This window comes from Natrix helvetica (genome assembly GCF_964273705.1).
Source record: "Natrix helvetica genome assembly, chromosome: 1".
Lineage (NCBI taxonomy): Eukaryota > Metazoa > Chordata > Lepidosauria > Squamata > Natricidae > Natrix > Natrix helvetica.
The window spans coordinates 374,834,512-374,861,443 of record NC_138548.1 but is presented as its reverse complement, the minus strand read 5'-3'; the positions used below and the strand labels follow the sequence as shown (position 1 = coordinate 374,861,443).

At 46.1% G+C, this 26,932-nt stretch overlaps 1 protein-coding gene across 1 annotated transcript in view; it reads left to right on the top strand.

Annotated features, from left to right (window-relative positions):
* LOC309383753 (alpha-2-macroglobulin-like) overlaps positions 1-26,932 on the top strand; it is an 84,485-nt gene that overhangs the window by 29,568 nt on the left and 27,985 nt on the right. The window contains exons 15-20 of the mRNA XM_081936593.1: positions 8,491-8,640; positions 9,483-9,644; positions 10,788-10,878; positions 15,588-15,747; positions 21,397-21,625; positions 22,712-22,838. Of these exons, the coding sequence (XP_081792719.1) occupies positions 8,491-8,640; positions 9,483-9,644; positions 10,788-10,878; positions 15,588-15,747; positions 21,397-21,625; positions 22,712-22,838 (919 nt within the window). The remainder of the gene's footprint in view (positions 1-8,490; positions 8,641-9,482; positions 9,645-10,787; positions 10,879-15,587; positions 15,748-21,396; positions 21,626-22,711; positions 22,839-26,932) is intronic.

The window sequence follows — 26,932 nt, the reverse complement described above, 5'->3', positions numbered from 1 at the left end:
CTTCGTGGATGTAAAGTGTGGTACATATTCAAAAGTTTGTGTGTTTTCCTGTCCACGTTTTTCAGTTCAGCCAGTGTCCAGTGATGATTCCAGCTGAGTAGCATATCACTGGAACTGCTCATGTATTAATGGCTTTAATTATGTTTCCAGCATTCAGCTTTGATTTTAATAGTTTGTGGACTCTCCTGATGTATTCCTTTTGCGTTGACTCTTTGACTTTTCCATTCAAGATGTTATCTGCTTCCAATATGCCTAGGTACTTTTAACCATCATCCTGTGCTAATGCTTTCACTATATTTCCATTTCCCAGTTCTATTCCTTCTGTTTTTTCCATTTTTCCTCACTGCATGGATAATATAGCATATTTTTCAAGTCCAAAGTTCATTTTGATGTCACTGCTGAACAGTTGAACTGTGTTGAGTATTGATTTAAGTTCAGTGGAGCATTTTGCATACATTTAAGTCATCCATGTATAGTAGATTGTTCATCTTGCCATGTTGGCTTGAGATTTGGTATCCCAGTTTTGTGTTTCGTAGGATTATTGTCAGTTGAATTAATGCAATGTTGAACAGTAGTGGTGAAAGTGAATCCCCTTAAAAGATTCCTCATCTGATGTTGACTTCACCAATGTTCTGCCCATTTGTTGTTAGAACTGTTTTCCATTTTTGCATATTTGCTTTCAAAAATGTACAGATATTTTTGCCTCCATGACTGCACCATCTACCCCCCCCTGCTGACTTTTGGATTAACAATTTGGCCCCTGTCTTCCATCTGTGCGCGCCCTGGAGGATTACCTCCCTATCTTCGTCTGATTGACCATCTGCCCCTTGCCCATTACCAAGCAATAATCCAACTATCCCTCGCCATCCACCATTGACCACCCACCAGCCCCCACTTATTGACTGGCACCTGACCAGCTTACAACATCACTACCCCCCCCTCATCTAGGACTGGACAATTTTCTTCGCACCGGAACCCGGCTTTTTCAATTTTATTGGACTATGGCTTATTGGCCAGAACATCCGCAGCACAGAGCCTAGGCCCTGATGAATTTTTAATAACATATGTATTCAAGATTAGACCTAATCCTACTGCGGGAGTCCCCCCTCTCGCAGGTGTGGCCCTCCGCCCTTTCAAGGGCCCACCTTGATGACGGATTTATTAATCTCGAGAGGTGGAGGAAGCGGAGACTTAGGGGGTTTTTAGTTAAATGTTTTTTAAATACTTTTAGGGGTTTAGGAGTTGGGGGGCGGGTGGGTCAGATCAGGAGCGATGACAGAGCCAGGTCACCAGGTGGGGTCACGAGCAGAAGGAGCGGAGAGGAGGGGGGGGGGAGGATATCATTCCCATACGGGGCTCCTTGATTCCAACAGTCGTAGGGAGGGGCAGATACGAGGACAGATTAACAACTCGCAGTCGGTTGGGAGACCGTGAGTGCTGGTTACACCCGGTCGCTTGTACCAACCCCCGCGTTCTAGGTGGTCAGGATCTGCAGGCCCAGGGCCTGAGGCTGTTGCTATGCAATGTGAGGTCCGTTGTCAATAAGGCCCCCCTCATTCATGATCTAATTTTGGAGGGGGAGCCGGACCTCGCGGGAATAACGGAGACCTGGTTGGGCCATGAGGGAGGTTTACCCCTCGTGGAAATGTGCCCACCAGGTTACCAAGCATTTCACCAGCCCCGGGCCCGGGGAAGGGGCGGTGGGGTAGCAGTGATTATCCAGGAGGACTTAGAGCCGAGGGAGTCCACTGTACCACAGACGTCCGGATGTGAATCCCTTGTTGTGAAATGGGGCCCTGGGAGACAGTTGGGCCTGCTGATAGTATACCTGGCTCCCCGCCATACATCAGCGACCCTGCCTGAGCTCCTCGAGCTGATCGCATTGGTGGCGGTTGAGACCCCCAAACTTCTAGTGATGGGGGATTTTAACCTGCCATCGGTGGGAGAAGCATCAGAGGGGGTTCGGGAGTTCATGGCTTCCATGATAGCCATGGACCTAACTCAATTGATTCAGGGCCCGACACACGAGGGAGGTCACACCTTGGACCTTGTTTTTGTCTCTGGCCAGTGGTTGAGTGATCTGGGAGGAGTGAACTTAACCATCACTCCTCTGTCATGGTCAGATCACTCACTCCTCCGACTTGACTTCCCTGGTGCTACCCCCCGCTGCGGGGAGGCGGAACTGGAAAGCACTAGATGGTTCCGCCCCAGGCGCCTGATGGAACCAGATAGGTTCCAAACAGAGCTTGGGCCACCTCCTGTAGCCCTGACCCGCCCTCGGATAGAGGACCTGGTGGCCGCATGGAACAATGCGACTACCGGGGCCTTGAACCGGGTGGCGCCTTTGCGGCCTCTCCGGTGGCAACGATCCACCCTGGCTCCTTGGTTTACCGAGGAGCTAAGGGTGATGAAGCACCGCAAGAGATGCCTAGAGAGTCATTGGAGATCCTCCCGATCCGAATTTGACCGAGCTCAGGTACGAGCCCATTTAAGGACGTACCTAGTGGCATTGAGAACGGCCAAACGCCAATATTGCGCCGCTCTCATTGCATCCGCAGAGAACCGCCCTGCCGCCCTGTTTCGGGTGTCCCGCTCCCTCCTGTTTCAGAGGCCGCGGGAGGCCCCTTTACAGGGTAGGGCAGAGGAATTTGGGAAATATCTGCAGGATAAAGTCGCTCAAATCCGGAAGGATTGGGTCCCCTTCAGCAGCCCAGTGGAGACGTCCGTGGCGAGTCTTGAGAAACCTTTCTGGGAGGAGTTTGACTTGGTTGTCATCGAGGATTTGGACAGATTGCGTGGACGACTGCGACCTACCACATGTTTACTGGACCCGTGTCCCTCCTGGCTTGTACTGGCATCCTGGGAGGTTACACGCGACTGGCTCCTGGGCCTAGTGAACGCTTCGTTGGGTGAGGGGTCTCTTCCGGCCGCCTTGAAAGAGGCGGTGGTGAGACCCTTGCTCAAGAAGCCTTCCCTGGACCCTACGCCAATTATCGTCCTGTCTCCAACCTTCCCTTTCTGGCGAAGGTTGTAGAGAGTGTGGTGGCTTCTCAGTTCCCACGACATCTGGAGGAGAATGATTATCTAGACCCGCGCCAGTCCGGCTTTCGCCCCGGGCACAGCACAGAGACGGCCTTGGTCGCGTTGGTAGATGATCTCTGGAGGGCCAGAGATAGGGGTTGTTCCTCTATCCTGGTCCTATTAGACCTCTCGGCGGCTTTTGATACCATCGACCATGGTATCCTGTTGCGCCGACTGGAGGGGTTGGGGGTCCGGGGCACCGTTTTGCGGTGGTTCGGCTCCTACCTCTCTGGCCGGACGCAACGTGTGTTGGCAGGGGAGCAGAGGTCGACCCTAAGCCCCCTTACTTGTGGGGTGCCACAGAGGTCGGTCCTCTCGCCACTCCTGTTCAACACATACATGAAGCCGCTGGGTGAGATCATCCATGGTTTCGGGGTGGGATGTCATCTGTATGCTGATGATACTCAGCTATACATTTCCACCCCGAACCACCCCAACGAGGCCGTCGAAGTGATGTCCCGGTGTGTGTAAGCCATACGGGTCTGGATGGATGACAACCGACTCAAGCTCAACCCTTCCAAGACGGAGTGGCTGTGGGTTCCGGCCCCCCGGTTCAACCAGTTAATCCCATCTCTAGCCATTGGGGGCATTCAACTCGCCCCGTGGAGCGGGCGCGCAATTTGGGCGTCCTCCTGGATGCCAGGCTGTCCATGGATGACCATGTGACAGCCGTGGCCAGGGGGGCGTTCCACCAGGTTCGCCTGGTGTGCCAATTGCGCCCCCTATTAGACCAGGACGCCTTACGCACAGTCACTCATGCGCTGGTGACGTCTCGCCTGGACTACTGTAACGCTCTCTACATGGGGCTTCCCTTGAAATGCACTCGGAGACTGCAGTTGGTCCAGAATGCGGCCGCGCGGGTGATTATGGGGAGTACTAAGTACTCCCATGTGACACCTCTCCTGCGCAAGCTGCACTGGCTTCCTGTGGTCTATCGGGTGCGTTTCAAGGTCTTGATTACGATCTTTAAAGCGCTTCATGGCTCAGGACCTAGTTACCTGCGGGATCGTATTCTGCCCCATACATCCCTACGACCCATCCGCTCGCACAGAGAGGGACTTCTCCAGGTGCCGTCCACCAGACAGTGCCGAGGGGCGGCGCCTAGGAGCAGAGCCTTCTCTGTGGCGGGCCCAGCCCTGTGGAATGACCTCCCTCCGGATATTAGGACCACCACTGACCTCCGCTCCTTCCATGTAAAGCTCAAGACCCACCTATTCCAAATAGCTGGCCTGGCTCAACCATAACTTCATAACGCTCCTGACGGGTTTTTTAATTTGGTAATTTTATTCAATGGGATTTTAAATTGTGTTTTTTAATTGTTTTCACTCATTAGTCTACCTCCTCCATGCACATGTATATGTCTTTGTTTCTTATGTATTTATGTTTGTCTTTATCTGTATTTTATTTGCTTTGATTGTACGCCACCCCGAGTCCTTCGGGAGAGGGTTGCGGCTAATCAAATAAAATTATTATTATTATTATGATTCCAAAGTTTTCCAGGCAGGTGTTAATCCAGCTGTGGGGTAATGAGTCAAATGCCTTCTTGTAATCAATCCACGCCATATTTAAATTTGTTTTTCTTCGTTTTGCATTTGTTTAGTACCGTTTTGTCTATGAGCAGCTGATCTTTTGTTCCTCTTGATTTTTTAGGATTTCCTTTTTGTTCTACTGGATACAAACTGCTTTCCATCAGATGACTGAATACTGAATTTGTCAGTATCCTTGTAAAAAGTTTGAACGTTGTTGGCAGACAAGTAATTGGGCAACAGTTGCTTGGATCTTTTTTTCTGGATCTTTCATTATCAAGTATGTTCGGCCAGCTGTTAACCATTCTTCGCTTGTTGCATTTTGAAGCATTTGATCAAATTGAGTGATCATGCAATGACGGAGGCTGGTCAGGTGTTTTAGCCAGTATTCATGCAGTTCATCCAGGCCAGGTGCACTCCAGTTCTTGACCTTCTTTGCTTGTTTTGCCACCATGTCAGTTTTTATTACAATATTTTCCATCGTGTTTTGGGTTGTTTGCTGTTGAACATCTTTGACCCAGGAGGCAGTGTTGTTGTGTTCCACTGGGTTTTCCCACAGTTCTTTCCAAAAGTTCAAAGTTTTTTCTTTATATGTGTGAATATTAGTTTGGATTTGATTTTCATCAAGGGACCAGTAGAAGAGGTGTTGGTTTCTTCTGAACTGGACATTTTCACAATATTGTTTTATTCGTCCTTCGTATCTTTCAATTTTCCTTGTTGTTGCTATTGCACATTGTTTTAGTTCTTCCATAATTTCCATAATTTGTTTTTTTCCTCCAGGTTGTATTTTTTTGTGTAAACTATTTTTCAGCTTTTTGTTCTTTAGTTTTCCTTCTTTCAAGAACTTCAGATTGCTGATATCCCCTTGTAGTTTTTTAATTTTATTTTCAAGTCGAATTTTCCACTTTGGTGTTCCATTGGTTTCTTTTTTGGCATTTTATAACCTAGTTCTGCAGTGATAATGGAGGCTGTGCTATGCATTAATTGGTTGGTTTCATATGGTGTGCTGGATGGGATGGAAGTTAATAATAATAATAAATAATAAATTTAAATTTATTAGCCGCTCCCTTTCCAAACCGGACTCGGGGCGGCGTACAATAGCATAAAAAACATAAAACACATGTACAAACACATAAACACAAATATATACAAAGACATACATGCACGGAGGAGGTAACAAATTACATCACATTAGACAATTATAAATCACCATTAAAATGCCCCAATTGTAAAAACCATTTAAAACCCTTTAAAATTTAAAAATTTAAAAGAACTGTCAGGAGGAGTAAGAAAATTTACGGTTGAGCCAGGCCAGATAGTTGAAAGAGGTGGGTCTTCAGCTGTACACGGAAGGAGCGGAGATCGGAAGTAATCCTGATGTCACGGGGGAGGTCATTCCACAGGGCTGGGCCCATCACAGAGAAGGCTCTGCTCCTGGGTGTCGCCCCCCGACACTGTTTAGCAGACGGCACCCGGAGAAGTCCCTCTCTGTGAGAGCGGATTGGTCGTAGGGATGTATGGGGCAGGATGCGATCCTGCATGTAACTAGGCCCTGTGCCATGAAGCGCTTTAAAGATCATAATCAAAACCTTGAAACACACTCGGTAGACTACAGGAAGCCAGTGCAGCTCGCGCAGGAGAGGTGTTACAGGGGAGAACCTAGTCCTCCCCATAATCACCCGCGCGGCCGCGTTCTGGACCAACTGCAGTCTCCGAGTGCATCTCAAGGGAAGCCCCATGTAGAGAGCATTGCAGTAGTCCAGGCGAGACGTCACTAGCGCATGGGTGACTGTGCGTAGGGCATCCCGGTCCAATAAGGGGCGCAATTGGCGCATCAGGCGAACCTGATGGAACGTCCCCCTTGTCACGGCTGTTACATGGTCGTCCATGGACAGCCGGGCATCTAGGAGGACGCCCAAATTGCGCACCTGTTCCATGGGGGCCAGTTGAACGCCCCCAATGGCCAGAGATGGAATCAACTGGTTGAACCGGGAGGCCGGAAGCCACAGCCACTCCGTCTTGGAAGGGTTGAGTTTTAGTCGGTTGCCATCCATCCAGACCCGTACGGCCTCCAAACACCGGGACATCATTTCAACGGCCTCATTGGGGTGGTTCGGGGTGGAAATGTATAGCTGAGTATCATCAGCATACAGATGGTATCCCACCCCAAAGCCACGGATGATCTCGCCCAGCGGTTTCATGTATGTGTTGAACAGGAGAGGCGAGAGCACCGACCCCTGTGGCACCCCACAAGTGAGTGGCCTCCGGGTCGATCTCTGCTCCCCTGCCAACACACGTTGCGTCCGGTCGGAGAGGTAGGAGCCAAACCACCATAAAACGGTGCCCCTGACTCCCAACCCCTCCAGCCGGTGCAACAGGATACCATGGTCGATGGTATCGAACGCCGCCGAGAGATCTAATAGGACCAGGATAGAGGAACAGCCCCTATCTCTGGCCCTCCAGAGATCATCGACCAATGCGACCAAGGCCGTCTCCGTGCTGTGCCCGGGTCGGAAGCCGGACTGGCGCGGGGCTAGATAATCATTCTCCTCCAGGTGACGTGGGAACTGTTGTGCTACCACACTCTCTACAACCTTCGCTAAAAAAGGAAGGTTGGAGACTGGACGATAATTGACTAGATCCGTTGGGTCCAGGGAAGGCTTCTTGAGCAGTGGCCTCACCACCGCCTCTTTCAAGGCGGCCGGTAGAAATGTTGTTCACGGCAGTTAACAGACCTTTCACTCGTTTGCTATGCCCTTTGCGAATGATAGGTAGTCTTTTTCTTTCTACATTTTCTTTGATGTGGTTTTCAATTTTTTCTTTCAGCATTTTTGCTAGATCACTTAGCTCTACACTTTCAAGTTGTTGCACAGGAGGGTCTTCATCCTGTATGTTCGTTTCCTCCACTGGCTGGTCAATTTGTTCAGGTGTTGGAGCAATTTCTTCAGCTTGTTCATCATCACTTGTTTTCTTTTTAGCCAATATTTCTAGATGTTGCATTTCCACTTCTGTGAAAACTTTATTACGGATGATGAAGCACCTTTGATCCATTAATCTTTGTTCAGTTATGTCTGGTGTTGTTCCTTCCACGGTTGCATCATTCCTTTTTGAAATCCTCTGGCGGCATTATTATTATTATTATTATTATTATTATTATTATTATTATTATTATTATTATTATTATTATTGTCAGTGCATAACATATGTGCAATGAGATTAGTTAAGCTCCCTCAGTGCTCCCCCCCCAACACAATACAACTCACAGTGAAGACAAAAAGAAAAAGAAAAAAAATATCCCTAACCCAGTAAATCATATTAACAAACACCCAGTCCCATTACACCAGTGTGAACATGTTACACGTTGAGCCGGCCCTGCAAATCCATCATACTCCATGGTTATGATGTTATTTTGCATTCAGGAGTCTGGCAGCCCACAGATAGAAACTGTTCTTCAGCCTGTTTGTGCAGCTGGCTATCCTTCCATTCCTCCTTCCAGAAGATAGGAGGGTAAAGAAGTGCTGTCCAGGGTGTGAATTGTCCCTGAGGATTTTCCTCTCTCTTCTAAGGCAGCAATCTCACCTAGGGGCATCAGGGGGCAGCCCACAATGTTTTGTTCTGTGCTCACCACCCTCTGTAACGTTTTTCTATCTGTGGTTATCAGACCGGCATGCCATACCGTGATGCAATAAGTGAGGATGCTTTTTATTGTGAACCAGTAAAAGGAGGTCACTGGTTGTTGTTCCACCCTATTTTTACGCAAGACCCTAAGGAAATGGAGTCTCTGTTGGGCCTTCTTGGCTACCTGGATTGTCTTATTTTTCCATTTCTTATTCCATTTAGCAGAAGAAAAAGCCCTTTTCAAAGATCTGCTTTATGTTTGCAGGCCAGACTGTGGTTCTCTGATCAACAAGGCCTGCCTGGCCAGAAAACCCAACTCCATCTTGCTGCTTCCCCTGGCTCCCTCTGTGCTTTCCATGCGGTTGACCAGAGTATCTTTCTGTTGAAACCTCAAGCCGAGCTTTCCCATGAAAAGGTGAGTCACATGGAGAACCTATGAAGTCAGATGACACCAAGCTGGCAGGAATAGCCAACACTCCAGAAGATAGGCTTAAGATACAGAAGCATCTGGACAAACTTGAACATTGGACACTATCTAATCAAATGAAATTCAATGGTGAAAAGAGTAAGGTTCTACATTTAGGCAACAAAAACGAAATGCACAGGTACAGTATAGGTGGTACCTTGCTCAGTAGTACTAACTGTGAAAGGGATCTTGGAGTCCTAGTGGACAACTATTTAAATATGAGCCAGCCGTGTGCAGCAGCTACCAAAAAAGCCAACACAGTCCTAGGCTGCATCAACAGAGGGATAAAATCAAGATCACGTGAAGTGTCAATTCCACTTTATAATGCCTTGGTAAGGCCACACTTGGAATACTGCATTCAGTTTTGGTCGCCACGATGTAGAAAAGATGTGGAGACTCTAGAAAGAGTGCAGAGAAGAGCAACAAAGATGATTAGGGGACTGGAGACTAAAACATATGAAGAACGGTTGCAGGAACTGGGTATGTCTAGCTTAAGAGAAAGAAGGACTAGGGGAGACATGATAGCAGTGTTCCAATATCTCAGGGGCTGCCACAAAGAAGAGGCAGTCAAGCTATTCTCCAAGGAACCTGAGGGTAGAACAAGAAGCAATGGGTGGAAACTAATCAAGGAGAGAAGCAACTTAGAACTAAGGAACTGGGTAAGTCTAGCATGTCTGCAACCATTCTTCATAGATTTTAGCCTCCAGTCCCATAATCACCTTTGTTGCTCTTCTCTGGGGATCCCGCATGAGATGGGCAGATTTACCGAATTGCAATGTCTCTCTTTTCAGATCTATGCATTGCTACCAGACTCTTCTTCACGTGACCTATACTTTGAACATGAATGGGACCAAAAGCCATGCATCAAAATGGAAAATATTGAAGTGGATGGTATCCGTTATCACGCTATCCCTTTCTCTTATGGGGAAGCCGATGTTTCCAAAATTCTTAAGGTGAGCTTCTCTGCTGCTTCTGGAAGGTGAAATTTCCGGTTTATTCTATAATAATGTGTCACTCCCTCTTCAAGCTCATTTTAGTCTTGAAGTTTCTTGAGATTTAGACAGAAACGCTTAGCTCAGTTTCCTGGTTTGAATAGAGGCAGGGTAGCAATCGATAGCTTGCTCCTGGGGAGGAAAGCTATGGCAAATCTAGACAGCATACTAAAAAAGCAGCGACATCACCTTGCTAACAAAGATGCCTATAATCAAGGTTATGGTTTTCCCAGTTGCAATGTATGGCTGTGAAAGTTGGACCATAAGAAAGGCTGAGTGCCAAAGAATGGAGGCCTTTAAACTCTGGTGCTGGAGACGATCCCTGTGAGTCCCTTGGACTGCAAGGCAATCAAACCGGTCAGTCCTACAGGAGAGCAAGGCTTACTGCCAGATCCTGTAGATGAAACTCAAATACTTTGGCCACCAAATGAGAAGGAAGGACTCTCTGGAGAAGAGCCTAAAATGCTGGGAAAGATTGAGGGCAAAGGAAGAAGGGGACAACAGAGAATGAGGTGGCTGGATGGAGTCAGCGGAGCAGTTGGCGTGAGCTTAAATGGACTCCAGAGGATGGTAGAGGACAGGAAGGCCTGGAGGAACATTATCCATGGGGTCGTGATCGTTCAGACACGACTTCGCAACTAACAACAACAACAAAGCAATTGATAAGAACTAAATTGCTTAGCTGATCTCAAAAAGTGAAGTAAGTTTGGATTGGCTTAATAGAAGGCCAGAAAACTTCTGGAGGTTCAGGATTATATTTTAGGCTGAAAAATCTACCTCGATACAGGTGAGGATCAACTCCTCCCATACTATTTTCAAAATCACTTGATGGATGCCTCCCCTCCCAAAAAACTCCAAGAACTGAATTTGATTTGAGTCATTACCTTAGATTGATTAGATAACGGCACCAGGAAATCCCAGGGTTGTAGACTAGTTGATTTACAGAAGTAAATAATTTCCAGGCAATTGCTGGAAAAGTCACAAGACTTGAGTTCAGCTGCAAGAAAATTGGAATTTTACCGCTAGCATTCACCTTGGACTTTAAAAAAAGAAAGTTCATGCTTTCTGAAATGTTTCACTCTGACTTCTTCTTTCCTTTGACAGGGCTTGGGTTTAAAAGTTTTTACTAGCGCTAAAATACGAAAGCCAAACATATGCCATCCCCATTATACAATTGCTTACGCATTGGACCACAGTAAGTATTTGATCCACGGAGGGCTGAATGTGTAGGATAGGCGCTCTGGATTATATAACATAAAATGCTCTCATGGCTTCGTTCTAAAGCAGTGGTGGCTAACCTTTTTGGCACAGAGTGCCAAAAGACTGCATGTGTGCGCGCGCACATTAGCGTGCACGGCAGAGCACCAAAAACCAGAAGAGAGCAGCTGGCCAGTGCGCATGCGCATGGCAGCCAGCTTCACTTCCAGGTTCCATTATGCACATGTGCGCTGGCCAGATGGTCTTCGTGCATGTGCGCAATGAAACCTGGAAGAGAGTGGCTGGCTACAGGCACACAGCCGCTAGCTGCATTTCTGAGTTCCATCTCATGCATCCGCGAAGGCCAGCTGGCTGACGTGCCTGGGCATGACGGAACCCAGAAGTGCAACTGGCGATGGTGCGGATGCCCACAGAGAGAGCACTGTGTGCCACCTCTGGTAGCGGAAATTTTGAGTAGTTCGGAGAACCATTAAATACCATTTCTGACCAACTATTCTCTGCCTCTCGAGTCCCAGCTAATTGGGAGGGAATTGGGGATTTTGCCGTAATCTTCCCCTGGAGTGGGGAGGGAATGGAGATTTTACAGTATCCTTCCTGTGCCACGCCCACCAAGCCACACCCACCCAGCCATACCACGCCTACCAAGCCGTGCCATGCCCACCAAGCCATGCCCACAGAACCAATAGCAAAAAAATATTAATCCCACCACTGGTTGAAAAGCACCCAGATCAGGGAAACTTTTCCTTTCTGCCTTTCAGAATTGAAACTGAGCTTCTTGCTTGGAAACCCCCACCCCAACTCCACTCTTCAATTTTGTTTATGACTCAGTTAAACAAGTGGAGTGTGGATTGGATAGTGGTTGACAGGGTAAAATTGTAGGAAGGGATAATAGTTACATTGCTCTGAACTTGTGATAAACCCTTCATTGCTGGAGGTTTTTAAGAAGAGATTGGAAAACCACTTGTCTGAAATGGTATAGGCAGGATCTACTGCTTGAGCAGGGGGCTGGACTGGAAGACTTGCTCAAGCAGTATAGGGCAGCCATGGTGAATCTTTTTTGGCTCACGTGCCATAAGGAGGGAGCGCAGGGAGGTCATGCGTGGGCATGCTGCACCCATAATGCAATGCACTCCCCCCCCCAGCGTGCATGTGTGCATGACAGACACTCCACCCCAGGCAGTGGGGCATGCTTTTTTCGCCCTGCCCAAGCTCTCCAGGCTTTATAGGAGTCTGGGGAGGGCAAAAACAGCCTCCGCCGCTGCCTCCGCAGAGGCCCTCCGGAGGCTTCAGGAACTTCCTTGAAGCCTCCAGAGTGTAAAAAACCGCCCCTACGTGCAAACCGGAAATTTGGGAACTGACTTCCGATTTGCTAGTAGGGCCGGTTTAAGCCCTCCGGAGCCTTCAGGGACCTTCCGGAGTCTTCCCTGAAGGCTCTAGAGGACAAAAAATAGCCCTACGAGCAAAGTGGAAGTGACTTCCGGTTTGCTCGTAGGGTCGTTTTTAGTCCTTCGGAGGCTTCAGGGAAGTTCCTGAAGCCTCCAGAAGACCTCAAAAGGGTGGGGGTGGAGGGGACTTTTTTTCGCCCTCCTCAGGCTCCTCTAAAGCCTCTGGAGCCTGGGGAGGGCGGAAAATGGCTTTAAAAAAGACTGAACTCATCAGCTGACAGCGCAACGCCTGGCGTGCCCTGACAAATGGCTCCACGTGCCACCTGTGGCACGTGTGCCATAGGTTCACCATCCTGGGTATAGGGTCTACTGTTTGAGCAGGGGCCTGGACTAGAGGTCCCTTCCAGATTCGATTCGATTCAATTTGATTCCCTTCCCTTCCCTCCCACTCCACTCCAGTCCACTCCACTCCAAAAAAAAAGGGTTAGAGTAACTCTAGTAGCAATGATAAACACAGATAGTCTTTGATTTACGATCAGTAAAGGTAAAGGTTTCCCTCACACATATATGCTAGTCGTTCTCAACTCTAGGAGGCAATGCTCACCTCCGTTCCAAAGCCATTCATCGCTGTCCAAAGACATCTCCGTGGTCATGTGGCTGGGAAGTAACACAGTTACTTCCCATGAAGTAGGAAAAGGGAAGGACACAGGCCAAGCACTTCAGTGTAGGAAACAGTTTATTATGCATAGGTTCAAACGTCACAAAATAGGACAATGTGTTTGAACCCTGAAGGGTTGACAAAAGCAGGGCTATATATCCCAAATTACGTGGACGTTAACTGGGTGTTACATTTGACATATATGGTTCTAAGAGGAACTGGAAAATGCTTCATACAGATATTTGGTTACAGTCATCACCCTCAGCTCCTCGGTATACCAAGGAGCCCGGGTGGGTCGCTGCCGCAGGAGAGGTCGCAAAGGCGCAACCCGGTCCAAGGCCCCAGCCGCCGCCGTATTCCAGGCGGCCGCTAGGTCCTCTGACCGAGCGCGGGTCAGGTCTACAGGTAATGGCCCAAGCTCCGTCTGGAACCTATCCAGCTCCATCGGGTGCTTGGGGCGGTCTAGAAGCACCAAATATTAATGACAGAAAAGAGAGTTACACGCATCTCAAGAATTGTGCAGACCTTATCACATTCTAACTATTGCATTTGGGGAGGAAAGCAGAAGTGAACAACAGGATACATCCGTCTGGGTCAGCCTGCTATAGATAAAAATACCATATGTCATCTCAGCATACCCCTTCTCGGCAGAAGGAGGAACTATTGCCTTGACCAGGATTTTACGGGCCTTTAGTATTGCAGCTTGGCTTTTATGCCTGAACCAAAGTTATAGCCCATCTCACTCACAAAGTTGGTTCCTATTTTTCTACTTGCATTTTTTACATGCTTTCAAACTGCTAGGTTGGCAGGAGCTGGGACAAGTAACGGGAGCTCACTCCGTTACGCGGCACTGGGGATTTGAACCGCCGAACTGCCAATCTTTCCGATCAGCAAGCTCAGCAAGCTGAGCCATCGCGGCCCACTTTACAATCAAGAATTGAGCCCAAATGTTTTCCATTTCTAAGTGAGACAGTTGTTAAGTGAGTTTTGCCCCACTATAGGACCTTTCTTGCTGCAGTTATTAAGTAAATCTCTACAGTTGTTAAGTTAGTAAAACAGTTGTAAATTCAGCCTGGCTTCCCGATTGGCTTTGCTTGTCAAAAGGTCACAAAAAGTGATCATATGACCCTGGGACACTGCAACCGTCATAAATATGGCCCAGTTGACAAGCGTCTGAATTTTGATCATGCCACCCTGAGGCTGCTTCAACAATTGTTCTACCTAAAGGCCTATTACCAAATTTCCCTAGAAAAATAGCCTATTTAATCTCTCTTGACTCTGACTTTTCTCAAGTGTTGTATTGGCAAGATTTGGTGCCAAATTCTCCAATCGCAATCACTGGACCATCTTTCAAATTTATAGCCTCATATGTGAGTTCTCCCTTTGGGCAGCTGTTTGTTGACTCGTTCAATATTCAGAGAGTTGATGGTCCTGTTCCTTGCAGTTATCCAAATAACTGTGATTTATTTCTTGACTTTTTGCTAAGACCCAAGAGACCTTTCTGCAAACTTTCCGCAATTTGACACAAGCATGTCAGAACGTGTTATGAGGTCAATATCAGATTCAAAAGCAAAGTTCAGTGGAGTCTTATGAACTGCTGGGTGTATAAATGGTTCTGCAGGCAGAAAGAAAATCTGGGGGGAGGGGGGAAGATTAAGGACAAGCAGAGGCTGTGTATATTTTTCTAGAGAACTTTGTCCTGGAAGTGATTATGGTTCCTTCCAACTCTTCATCTCATTCTTTGTAATCACAGAGAAGGTGCCACAGAGATAGCAAAGGTATCACACAGAAGGATCAGTCAGGAAAAGAAGTCATGTTGCTGCTTCTTCTACTTGTGCTGCTTTTGTGGCCACGGGGAGTCTGTGGGATGCTCAAAGCCAAATGCCTCCTAACTCTGAGGCAGAGTGAAATAGACCCAAGCAATCATTACAAACCAGGAGATTATTTCATTAGTGGCATAATCTCTGAAAAAAGTTTTTTTCAGTGCCATTGTAACTTTGAGCAGTCACTAAACGAAAGGTTGCCGGTCGAAAGATGTACAATGTAATTGTTGTGACTTTTTCACCACTATCAACTCATCAATATCAACTCCAGTTCTGAACAGAATTACGCTTTAACTCTTAAGAGACTGAGAATCTCCATAGGCAGCTGATTGTTGTTCTTTGGAAGCAAGGCTCTTAAAATTATACAAAGGTATCCTAAATGGCAGGGTCAGAAAGGTCGGAGGTTTGGCAGTTCGAATCCCTAGTGCCGTTTAATGGAATGAGCTCTCATTACTTGTCCCAGCTTCTGCCAAACTAGAAGTTCGAAAGCATGTGAAAATACAAGTAGGAAAATTTGGTGGGAAGTTAACAGCGTTCTGTGCACCTTCGGCATTTAGTTATGCCGGCCACATGACCACGGAGACATCTTCGGACAGCACTGACTCTTCAGCTTTGAAACGGAGATCAGCACCGTCCCCTAGAGTCGGGAATGACTAGCACATATGTGCAAGGGGAACCTTTACCTTTAGTAGTGGAGAACGTTATACAGTAAATATTTCTACAGGTAGTCCTCAAGTTACAACTACAATTGAGCCTAAAACTTCTGTTACAGTTGTTAAGGTGGAATACATGTAAATTCTCTCATATTCTTTTCTTCTAGATACTTACTTTAGAACACCCGCAGCACTCATTGATGAATCGATGGGTCATTTCGGTCCTGCCATTCTAGTTGGTCTTTCAGGTAGTGGAGAAGTGGCGCCTGTTGAGACTGTCAGAATGCTCTTCCCTGAAACGTGGTTGTGGGATTTGGTGATAATAGAGTAAGTGGTGGCGTCAGGCTGCAAAAAACCCCAGGCCATTCATTGATGAAAGCTTCACAGAAAATATTCCCGTATCTGCTGCTGCCCACATGTTTAAGCTACGGCACCCCAACCTGCAGGCTCGTTGCCGCATCGTGGTGGTGTCTTATAAGTCGCACCCTTTTCTTAGGTGTGTTGTGACAACCTGGGAGATGTCATCCAGAAGCCCTTAAAAACAGGCTCAACTACAGATCCTTATGTTGAACTCGGAGGTGGAAAATATTAGAAAGAAACTCAAGCAGGTTGCCTTGGCTGTAGCACATTGAATACAGGTAGTCCTCAGCTTGCAACAGTTCATTTAGTGACAGTTCAGAGTTACAACGGCACTGAAAAAGGGACTTATGACTATTTTCCACACTTACGACCGTTGCAGCATTCCCCTGGTCATGTGCTCCAAATCCAGAGGCTTGGCAACTGACTCATATTTATGACCATTTGCACTGTCCCGGGGTCATGCGATCCCCTTCTGCGATCTTCTCACAGGCAAAGTCAATGGGGAAGACAGAGTCACTTAACAAGTGTGCTACTAACTTGACAACCTGCAGTGCAGGGATGGGTTCCGGCAGGCACTACCGCCAGTTCCCTTCAAGTCAGCCATAACTTCATGCTGCGCGCGGATGTGCAGTGCAAAAATTGTTCTGTGCATGTACATAAAAACAAGATGACACCAACGTAGGCACCGCCTGGAGAACCGGTTCCGGGGCGTGGCAGGCGTGGGTCACTGCCGGTTCCAGCGCCCCATACCGCCAAACCCCTACCGGTTCGACTGAAGTGGGCGGAACCAGTAGGAACCCACCACTGCTGCAGTGAGTCACTTAACAGGGGTAGCAAGAAAGGTCGTAAACAGGGGCAAAACTCACTTAACAAATGTTTCACTTATGCTCAGAAATTTTGGGCTCAGTAGCTGTTGTAAGTTGAGAATCACCTATAATGGTGATGGCGAACCTATGGCATGTGTGCCACCTGTGGCACACGGAGCCATTTGTCAGAGCAGCTGAGTTCACCCTTTTTAAAAGCCATTTTTCTCCCTCCCCAGGCTCCAGAGGCTTTATAGGAACCTGGGGAGGGCGAAAAGAGCCTCCCCCGCCCCCCCGGGGGCCCTCCGGAGGCTTCATGAGCTTCCCTGAAGCCTCCGGAGTGCAAAAAACCAGCCCTACGGGCAAACCGGAAGTTCGGGAACGGACTTCCGGTTTGCTCGGAGGGTCGTTTTGACTGCTTTGGAGGCTTCAGGGAAGCCTCCTGAAGGTCCCTGAAGCCTCCTGAGGGCTTCCGGGGGGGCGGGGGAGGCTGTTTTCGCCCTCCCCATGCTCCTATAAAGCCTCTGGAGCCTGGGGAGGGCGAAAAAAGCATGCAAAAATGGGGGGTCGCACCTGCATTGCGCGCATGTGCACTGGGAGGTCACGCACTGCATTATGGGTGCGGCACGCCTGCACACGACCCCCCTGCTCTCCCCCCACTTATGGCACACGAGCCAAAAAAGGTTTGCCATTGGTGCCCTATCATTTAATTTGGTTTCAATTGAAATAGGCTATAATAACAGAATCTTGCAAGTCTCCTGTTTTCCCTTCCTTATCTTTTTATATTCCAGGGGAGTCAAGGGGAAGATAGTCTAATACTTTTCTAGCTACTTCATGGCTTCTGGGCGACTTCTTCCAAGGTCACCTTTATGGTGCTGTAAAGACTTTAAGGATGCTCTGGTCATTGTGGGAAGAGCAGTGCCACTAACAAGGGCCACAATGACCCTGAGATGCGATGCTTTCTGCTTAATGGGATTTCTTTTAAGAAAAAATATCCTAGAGTCTTGAATTTGAAGTCCTGCATTTTGCAGGGGAATGGGGACAACAACCTTATAGAGCATTTCATCAACCTGCTCATCAGCTTTTGAACTGACTGTTCGTTACTATACATTGGTATTGTGGTTAGAAAACCACACTGCAAACCTCAGAGAACTGACTATTTTAAACGGTGACAAACTTTTGGGTTGTGTTTTCCGCTAAAAATGCAGAGCTAAATGCTATGGTATTCAAGCCCTAAGTGCTCTAAATAAATTTCTCTCCTTTGCATTGTCTCTTAACTTTCTGCATGAGTGCCAGGTGCAATCAGGGGAACTGAGAGCTCCACCCCCTTTAAAACATGCAATAAATGGGTGAGGATTTGACACCCCACCCCGAGCCTTAGCTATCACCTTGGCCTTTTTTCATTCCCTCATCAAGGTTCCGAGGGTCACATCATGACATGGGTTTTGTAATCTGTTAACTAACAAGGTTATTTGGTATTTTAAGTTGACTTATTTTCTCCCTTTTAAAATAATGTTCAAGTTCATTAGAGATTGAAATCCAGGAAAACTTTTATCCTATGATTGTATGGATTGATTAGATTGCTTCTAAAACTGAAAAGATAAGTTACAGAAGGATGGCTGGATAATATCTCCTGATAAGAAAAACTTAGTGACAACTGCGTCATCTAACTTCAGACAAACTTTCTGGTTGATTTACTGTGCATTGAGGAATTACTCTTACTGTATCAGATTTCCTTTTTCCTTTTTCTTTGTTGTGTTAACTATAAAAGGAATGTAAGATAGGTCTCGAGGTTCTCCCTTTTCATAGGGAGATCCTGCTTTCTCAGGGTTACCCTAATTAATTGCTTTTAAATGATCAGCAGCTGCCAAAAAAGCCAACGCAGTCCTAGGCTGCATCAACAGAGGGATAGAATCAAGATCACGTGAAGTGTTAATACCACTTTATAATGCCTTGGTAAGGCCACACTTGGAGTACAGCATTCAGTTTTGGTCGCCACGATGTAAAAAAGATGTGGAGACTCTAGAAAGAGTGCAGAGAAGAGCAACAAAGATGATTAGGGGACTGGAGACTAAAACATATGAAGAACGGTTGCAGGAACTGGGTATGTCTAGTTTAATAGAAAGAAGGACTTGGGGAGACATGATAGCAGTCTTCCAATATCTCAGGGGTTGCCACAAAGAAGAGGGAGTCAAGCTATTCTCCAAGGCACCTGAGGGTAGAACAAGAAGCAATGGGTGGAAACTAATCAAGGAGAGAAGCAACTTAGAACTGAGGAGAAATTTCCTGACAGTTAGAACAATTAATCAGTGGAACAGAAGTTGCCTCCAGAAGTTGTGAATGCCCCAACACTGGAAGTCTTTAAGAAGATGTTGGATAACCATTTGTCTGAAACGGTATAGGGTTTCCTGCCTAGGCAGGGGGTTGGACTAGAAGGCCTCCAAGGTCCCTTCCAACTCTACTATTGTATTGTATTGTATTGTATTGTATTGTATTGTATTGTATTGTATTGTATTGTATTGTATTGTATTGTATTGTATTGTATTGTATTGTATCTTCCGACTCAGTTGCTTGCTTGGAAGGTAAACCGAGGCAGAATCTAGGGCTAGATTTGACTCTCCGTTCCTTTCGAGTGCAGTTCTCTCCACACAAACAATTCCATCAATCCCATTTCCTTCAGTTCCTAAAATTTATCCTTCTGGGGAGGCCAAAGGAATAGGAGCTTTAGAAAAAAAATATCCCCAAATGATTTCAGAAACTGATTTGAAAGTACAATGCAAATGCAAGTGGTTCTTGTTTAACCATCACACATTCAGTGATTGCTTAAACTTAGGACTTTGCTGAATGAGTGCTACTTATGACAGCCTCAAAGTTCTGGCTGTTTTAGTGTCCCTATGGTGACATGCAAATGCTTGGCACCTGGCACCCAGTTCTGACATCACAGTGTGCCACAGTCATGTGATAGTCTTTTGCAACCTTCTTTTCTGGCTTCCTATAACCATAATCAATACCTGAATGACGGAGTTGGAAGGGACCTTGGAGGTCTTCTAGTCCAACTGCCTGCTCAAGCAGCAGATCTATACCATTTCAGACAAGTGGTTGTCCAGTATCTTCTTTAAAAAAAAACCAGTTCTGGAGGACACATAACTTCTGGAGGCAAGTTGTTCCACTGATTAATTGTTCTCACTGCCAGGAAATTTCTCCTTAGTTCTAGGTTGGTTCTCTCCTTGATTAGTTTCCAGCCGTTGCTTCTTGTTCTCCTTTCAAGTGCTTTGGACAATTGGTTATCGCCCTCTTCTTTGTGGCAGCCCCTTAGATATTGGAAGACTGTGATCATGTAGGATTGAATGAATACATGCTATCATGTATTCAATAGGGAAGCTAGCAAGAGGACGCGAATGGGGACCAGGTTATATCACACTTAGCAATGGCATGGGATTCGCTTAATGATGGCAACTATCACGTTGCTTAGTAATGGAATTGCGGTCCCATCGCTGTTCTTCATTATGGATGATCTGTAATTGAGATGCTATGTATTGACCCTGCATAGGTTCTCCTGACTGCAAGGATTTTGGTATCCCTTCTCCTCACTTGCTGATCTCTTCCGTCTTTCAGAGGTTCTAAACCCATGTCTGTTCATGTGACCTGATGTAAAATCGAGAACCACTAGTCTGCAGAATAAAAAATCAAATCAATAGCACCTCTAGCCTGCCAGTTGCCTAGATTGTTATGTAACTTACTCAGATTTCGTCAGCTGTGATTCCTTTCTTGCTTAGCTCTCAGTGCATGGAAAGAGTTGGAAACAAAGAAGAAACACTGAAAACTACATCAAGCTGTTCCCTCTCTTTTTAATAACTTAATCCTTAGCAATAGCAATTGCATTTAAACACATACTGCCATCTTTAAGCAGTTTACAATGTCTGCCTATTCCCCCAGGCTGAAGTTTTACCCAGAGGTCAGTAAAATGAGAATCTAGGTTCTCATTTTACCGACCTCAGAAGGATGGAAGATTGAGTGAACCTTGACCTAGTGAGAATTGCACTGCTGGCGGTTGGCAGAACTACAATAGCCTGCAATATTGGATTCTAACCACTACTATGCTATGTATAGCATAGATCAGGGGTGTCCAAACTTTTTGCGAGGAGGGCCAGATTTGGTGAGGTGAAAATGTGTGGGGCCGATCATTCAGCCTGACATTCTTTGAACCCTTAATATTAAATGCGAATTAACTACCATATTTTTCGGAGTATAAGACGCACCAAGATTTTGAAGAGGCAAATTAAAAAAAAAAGTTTTTGCACTCTCCCACGAAAATGGGCCTATTTTTTAAAGGGCATGAATAGCCTTTAAGAGGCTTCTAGAGTGCTCCTGGGGGCTGGGGGGGCAAAGTTGAGCAAAAAATGGCCCGTTTTTTTGCTCATTTATGCCCTCCACAGCCCCCAGGAGCACTCTGAAAACCTCCTAAAGGCTATGCACAGCCATTTTGGTGAAGGGGGCAGAGTTTTGGGAGGCAAAAAATGCTGTATTCAGTGTATAAGATGCACCCAGATTTTTAGCCTCTTTTTTGAGGGGAAAAAGATGCATCTTTATACTTCGAAAAATGCAGTATTTTATGAAAGACTAAACAAATAACTCCAGTGGGGAGAAGAGGCTGTGGGCTGCTTGAAATTTGAAAAAGGGCTACATTTGGCCCCCGGGCCGCACTTTGGACATGCCTGGCATAGATGCTATGTATTGACCCTGCATAGGTTCTCCTCACTGCAAGGATTTTGGAAGCCTTTCTCCTCACTTGCTGATCTCTTCTGTCTTTCAGAGATTCTAAACCCATGTCTGTTCCTGTGACCATCCCGGACACCATCACCGAATGGAAAGCTGGAGCTTTCTGCCTTTCAGCAGACACAGGCTTTGGCCTGGCCCAATCTACTTCTCTAAAGGCCTTCCAGCCGTTCTTCATTGAAGTTACCTTGCCGTACTCTGTGGTGCGAGGAGAAGCCTTCCCACTCAAGGCTACCGTCTTCTCCTACCAGACTCACTACATGCGGGTAAGGAGTTCTTAACAGTGGTGGGTTGCAAAGTTGTGGGCGATCCATTACTGGAGTTTTCTAAGAAGAGATTGGGCAGCCAACTTGTCTAAAATTGTGGGTATGTCTAGTGTAGTGAAAAGAAGGACTAGAGATGACATGATAGCAGTCTTCCAATATATGAGGGGTTGCCACAAGGAAGACAGGGTCAAGCCATGCTTCAATGCACCCAAATGAAGAACAAGAAGCAACGGATGGAAACTAATTAAATAGCCTTGAAATAAAAATAAATTTTCTGACAGTGAGAAAAGTTAATCAGTGTAACAATTTGCCTCCAGAAGTTGTAACTGATACAACACATTTTTAAAGAATGGATTGGACAACAATTTGTTTGATGTGGTATTGGGTCTCCTGCTTGAGCAAGGGGTTGGACTAGAAGGCCTCCAAGGTCCCTCCTTTCTTTACTTTACTTTTACTTTTATTTAATTTATAAACCGCACCCTCTCCCCGAAGGGACTCGGGGCGGTGTACAGTCATAATAACTCTAGCTCCCTCCCCCCGCCCGTCCGCACATCATCAAGATGAAGAGCGAGAAGAGGAATTCTGGGAGTTGAAGTCCACAAGTCTTAAAGCTGTCAAGTTTGAACACTCCTGGGTTTTTTTTTCTAAAGGGTTAGGGGTGCCAGGGTTTTGTAACTTGACAGCTTTAAGATTTGTGTGCTTCAATGCCAGAGTTCCTGAGCCAACATGACTGGAGGAGGAATTCTAGGAGTTGAAGTCCACAAGTCTTAAAAGTGTCAATTTTGAACACCCCTGGGTTTTTTTTTCTAAAGGGTTAGGGGTGGAAAGGTCTTGTAACGTGACAGCTTTAAGACTTGCGTGCTTCAAATGCCAGCGTTTCTGAGCCAACATTTTGGTTGCTAAGCAAGAGCGTTGTTAAGTGAGTTTCACCACATTTTACAAGTTGGCCATACCCACCCTGTCACATGGCCGGCAAGCCACTCCCACAAAGCAGGCCACACCTACAGAAGAGGTTCTAAAAAAATTTGAAACCCACCACTGGATACCACCCAGTTTTCTCATTGTCATCTTATTCTTTATGGCCAGGTCAAAATATCTCTGGCTCCCTCTGCTGACTTTAGGACAATGGCTCTGAAAAAGGAGGAAGAATCTTACTGCATTCCTGCAAATGGAAGGCAAACAGTGACGTGGACGGTGATTCTGCAATCACTTGGTATGTAGCAAATGTTTGTTGCCTTGAATTATTTATAAAAATAATAAACACGAGATATAAATAAAGTTGAAATAGTGAATTCGGGTTGGGGACTGAGAGCAGGGGTGAAATCTCAGGGGTTGCCACAAAGAAGAGGGAGTCCAACTATTTTCCAAGGCACCTGAGGGTAGGACAAGAAGCAATGGGTGGAAACTAATCAAGGAGAGAAGCAACTTAGAACCGAGGAGAAACTTCCTGACAGTTAGAACAATTAATCAGTGGAACAGAAGTTGCCTCCAGACATTGTGAATGCCCCAACACTGGAAGTCTTTAAGAAGATGTTGGATAGCCATCTGTCTGAAACGGTATAGGGTTTCCTGCCTAGGTAGGGGGTTGGACTAGAAGACCTCCAAGGTCCCTTCCAACTCTACTATTGTATTGTATTGTATTATCAAATTACCTTTGCTACCGGCTCGCAAATGTGACCTTCTGTGCATGTGCAGAGTGTCAATGACATCCGGGTAGGTGTGTGGAACCTGCTATCAAGCGTGCCTGCAAAGGTAAATAGAACAGTGAGGGTGGGGGGAAATCTGCCAAGGCATGCAATTTGGATTAGCTAGAAAGCAGGAAATCCAACGATTCTAGCTAATATAAACTGTGCGTCACAGCTGATTGTTGGAAATACCAGTTTGCTTGAACCGGTAGCATTTTTTTTTACTACTGGTTCAGGTGAACTGGTAGCATTTTTACTACCGGTTCTGGCAAACCGGTCTAAACCGGTAGCATTTCATCCCTGGCTGAGAGGAAGAGGAGCCACAGAACTTTCAAGGTCCATGGTGGCTTACAACCACAACTGTTTTTAGTCATTTTTAAAAATGTTTTATGTGAAATAAAATTGGGGTTGAGCAGGCTTTCTTGGATACTACTTGTTTCAGATAACAACACAATTGAGGTAACACATTTAACAAAGTCAGAGAAAGTTCAAGGTTGTGACGGGAATTCAACAACCCCACAATTCAAGCAGATGACACTAAGCTGGCAAGGATAGCCAACACCCTAGAAGACAAGCTCAGGGATACAAAAAGCTCTTGACAGACTTGAACAATGGGCCCTATCCAACAAAATGAAATTTAATGTGGAGAAAAGCAAGCTTAGGCAAGTACAAGTTCAGTAGTAGTAACTGGGAGAGGGATGTTGGAGTCCTAGTGGACAACCATTTAACTATGAGCCAGCCGTGTGCAGCAGCTGCCAAAAAAGCCAACACAGTTCTAGGCTGCATCAACAGAGGGGTAGAATCAAGATCACATGAAGTGTTAATACCACTTTACAAGGCCTTGGTAAGGCCACACTTGGAATACAGAATTCAGTTTTGGTCGCCACGATGTAGAAAAGATGTGGAGAGTCTAGAAAGAGTGCAAAGAAGAGCAACAAAGATAATTAGGGGACTGGAGACTAAAACATATGAAGAACTGTTGCAGGAACTGGGTATGTTTAGCTTAAGAGAAAGAAGGACTAGGGGAGACAAGATAGCAGTGTTCCAATATCTCAGGGGTTGCCACAAAGAAGAGGGAGTCAAACTATTCTCCAAGGCACCTGAGGGTAGAACAAGAAGCAATGGGTGGAAACTAATCAAGGAGAGAAGCAAGTTAGAACTGAGGAGAAACTTCCTGACAGTTAGAACAATTAATCAGTGGAACAGCTTGCCTCCAGAAGTTGTGAATGCCCCAACACTGAAAGTCTTTAAGAAGATGTTGGATAGCCATTTGTCTGAAACGGTATAGGGTTTCCTGCCTAGGCAGGGGGTTGGACTAGAAGACCTCCAAGGTCCCTTCCAACTCTACTATTGTATTGTATTGTATTAAGAAACAATGCATGGAAACTAATCCAGGAGAGAAGCAACCTGGAATTAAGGAGAAGCTCCCTAACAATGAGGACAATTAACCAAGGGGACAGCTTGCCTTCAGATGTTGTAGATGCTTCATCACTGGAGTTTTTAAAGAAGAGACTGGACAGTCACTTGTCTGGAATGCTGTATGGTCTCCTGCTTGAGCAGGGGGTTGGACTGGAAGACCTCCAAGGTCCCTTCTAGCTCTGTTTTGATTGATTGATTAATTGATTGATTGAACCCAGTAATTCTTCCCTGCTCATTTAATCTTCCAAAGAACAGATATGGAAATGAAGAGCAGTCAAAAAAACACAAGGTGCTCTGGAATAAGCATGGCTACCAAGACATGGTAGTCCAATAATTGCTCTCAAATACAAATTGGCTAGGGTACTCAAAAGGTACCCATGGGTGCTGCCTGACCAATAGGAAAAGAGCTTTGATGAACCAAAAGCTCATGGAATATCAAGGAAGATTGGAAGAAGTAGATCGGATAAACGCTTGATAGTCCCTTAAAATGATCCGTAGTCATTTCTCTTGTCTAATGGTTGCGTTGTCAGTTGCCAGTTCTGCCTGGATTAGATTATCAGATGACTGGGTGAAGAAAGATCCTTGGGTAAGAAAGTTGTGTAAAAATATGTTCTAAAACTCTATCGTGGAATTGCACAGCAGGTGTCCAAATGGCGTCAAGGGACCCTGACACGAACTTGTAGTTTTATATAAATAAGTAAGTTTAACATCGATATTGAGAGCAAGCAAGACAGTCAGGCACATCAATACATCATGAGGTAAATCATCTGGGCACCCAGGGCATAGAAGAAAAAAAATTGGTGGGAAAAAAGGAAAACTCCCCCTCCACACCCACAGCAACCAATCACAGTGGAGATTGCCTCACGCAGGAACCGGCACAATCAGTTCCAATCTCCAAACCATCAGCTATAACTCTACGCTCTGCTCATTGTACAACCCCACTGTTTTCAGCTAATAAATTTAAATTCCTTAGGAAACTCCCCAAAGAAGAGATCTACAAAGAGACAACATCCAAAAGGCTAGACATAATCCTAGCCTTTTTCATATTCAATATCAGATTCTTTGGTAAATTCCAATATACAATGGGCAATTACTTAAGGTGGAAAGCAGCGGTGGGTTTCAAATTTTTTTAGAACCTCTTCTGTAGGTGTGGCCTGCTTTGTGGGAGTGGCTTGCCAGCCATGTGACCAGTTGGGAGTGGCTTGACAGTCATGTGGGAGTGGGAGTGGCCAACTTGCAAAATGTGGTGAAGCTCACTTAACAACGCCCTTGCTTAGCAACCAAAATGTTGGCTCAGAAACTCTGGCATTTGAAGCACGCAAGTCTTAAAGCTGTCAAGTTACAGGACAAGTTACCTAATCCTTTAGGGAAAAAAAACCAGGGGTGTTCAAACTTGACAGTATTAAAACTTTAAGGTTTAGATAGGACTCTTAGAGGCAGGCGGGGCGATTGGTGAGCCAGCCAATCAGTGAGCAGCAGACAGGGCAAGCATGGTGCGGACGGGCGGGGGGAGGGAGCTGGAACCGGTTCTAAGCGGCCCAGTAGATTTGTGGAACCTCTTCTATAGAAGAGGTTAGAACTGGCAGGAACTCACCTCTGGGGGAAAGTCACTGTACTTGTTTGTTTGTTTGTTTTATTGGATTTATATGCCGCCCTTCTCCCAAAGGACTCAGGGCGGCGAACAACATTAAAAAACACACATCCCGAAAGTTAAAAAGAAATTAAATACATATCCCCAAAACCAAACCCAATTTATAGGACAATACATTTAAAAAATGAGATAAAATTAACAGGCCAGGCTGGCTTGCTGGAAAAGCCAACTTTTTAGGGTGCGTCGGAAGGACCGGAGGTCAGGGATTATGCGAAGTTCCGGGGGCAGCTCATTCCAGAGGGAAGGCGCTCCCACAGAGAAGGCTCTCTCCCTAGGGGTCATCAGCTGACACTGTCTGGCCGACGGCACCCTAAGGAGGCCAAATCTGTGGGATCGTACTGGACAGTGGAAGGCTACTGGTAGTAGTAGGTGGTCTCGCAGGTACCCTGGGCCTAAGTCAGGAGTGCTTTAAAGGTCATAATTAATACCTTGAACTTTATAGGTAACCCCTGGGTTCCATTCTATAAATCAGTGTCTGACCAAAATTTGTGTTTAAGTTGGAACTCATGCTTACAAATGGATTGTCTATTCCTAAATATGGCGGACGGCACT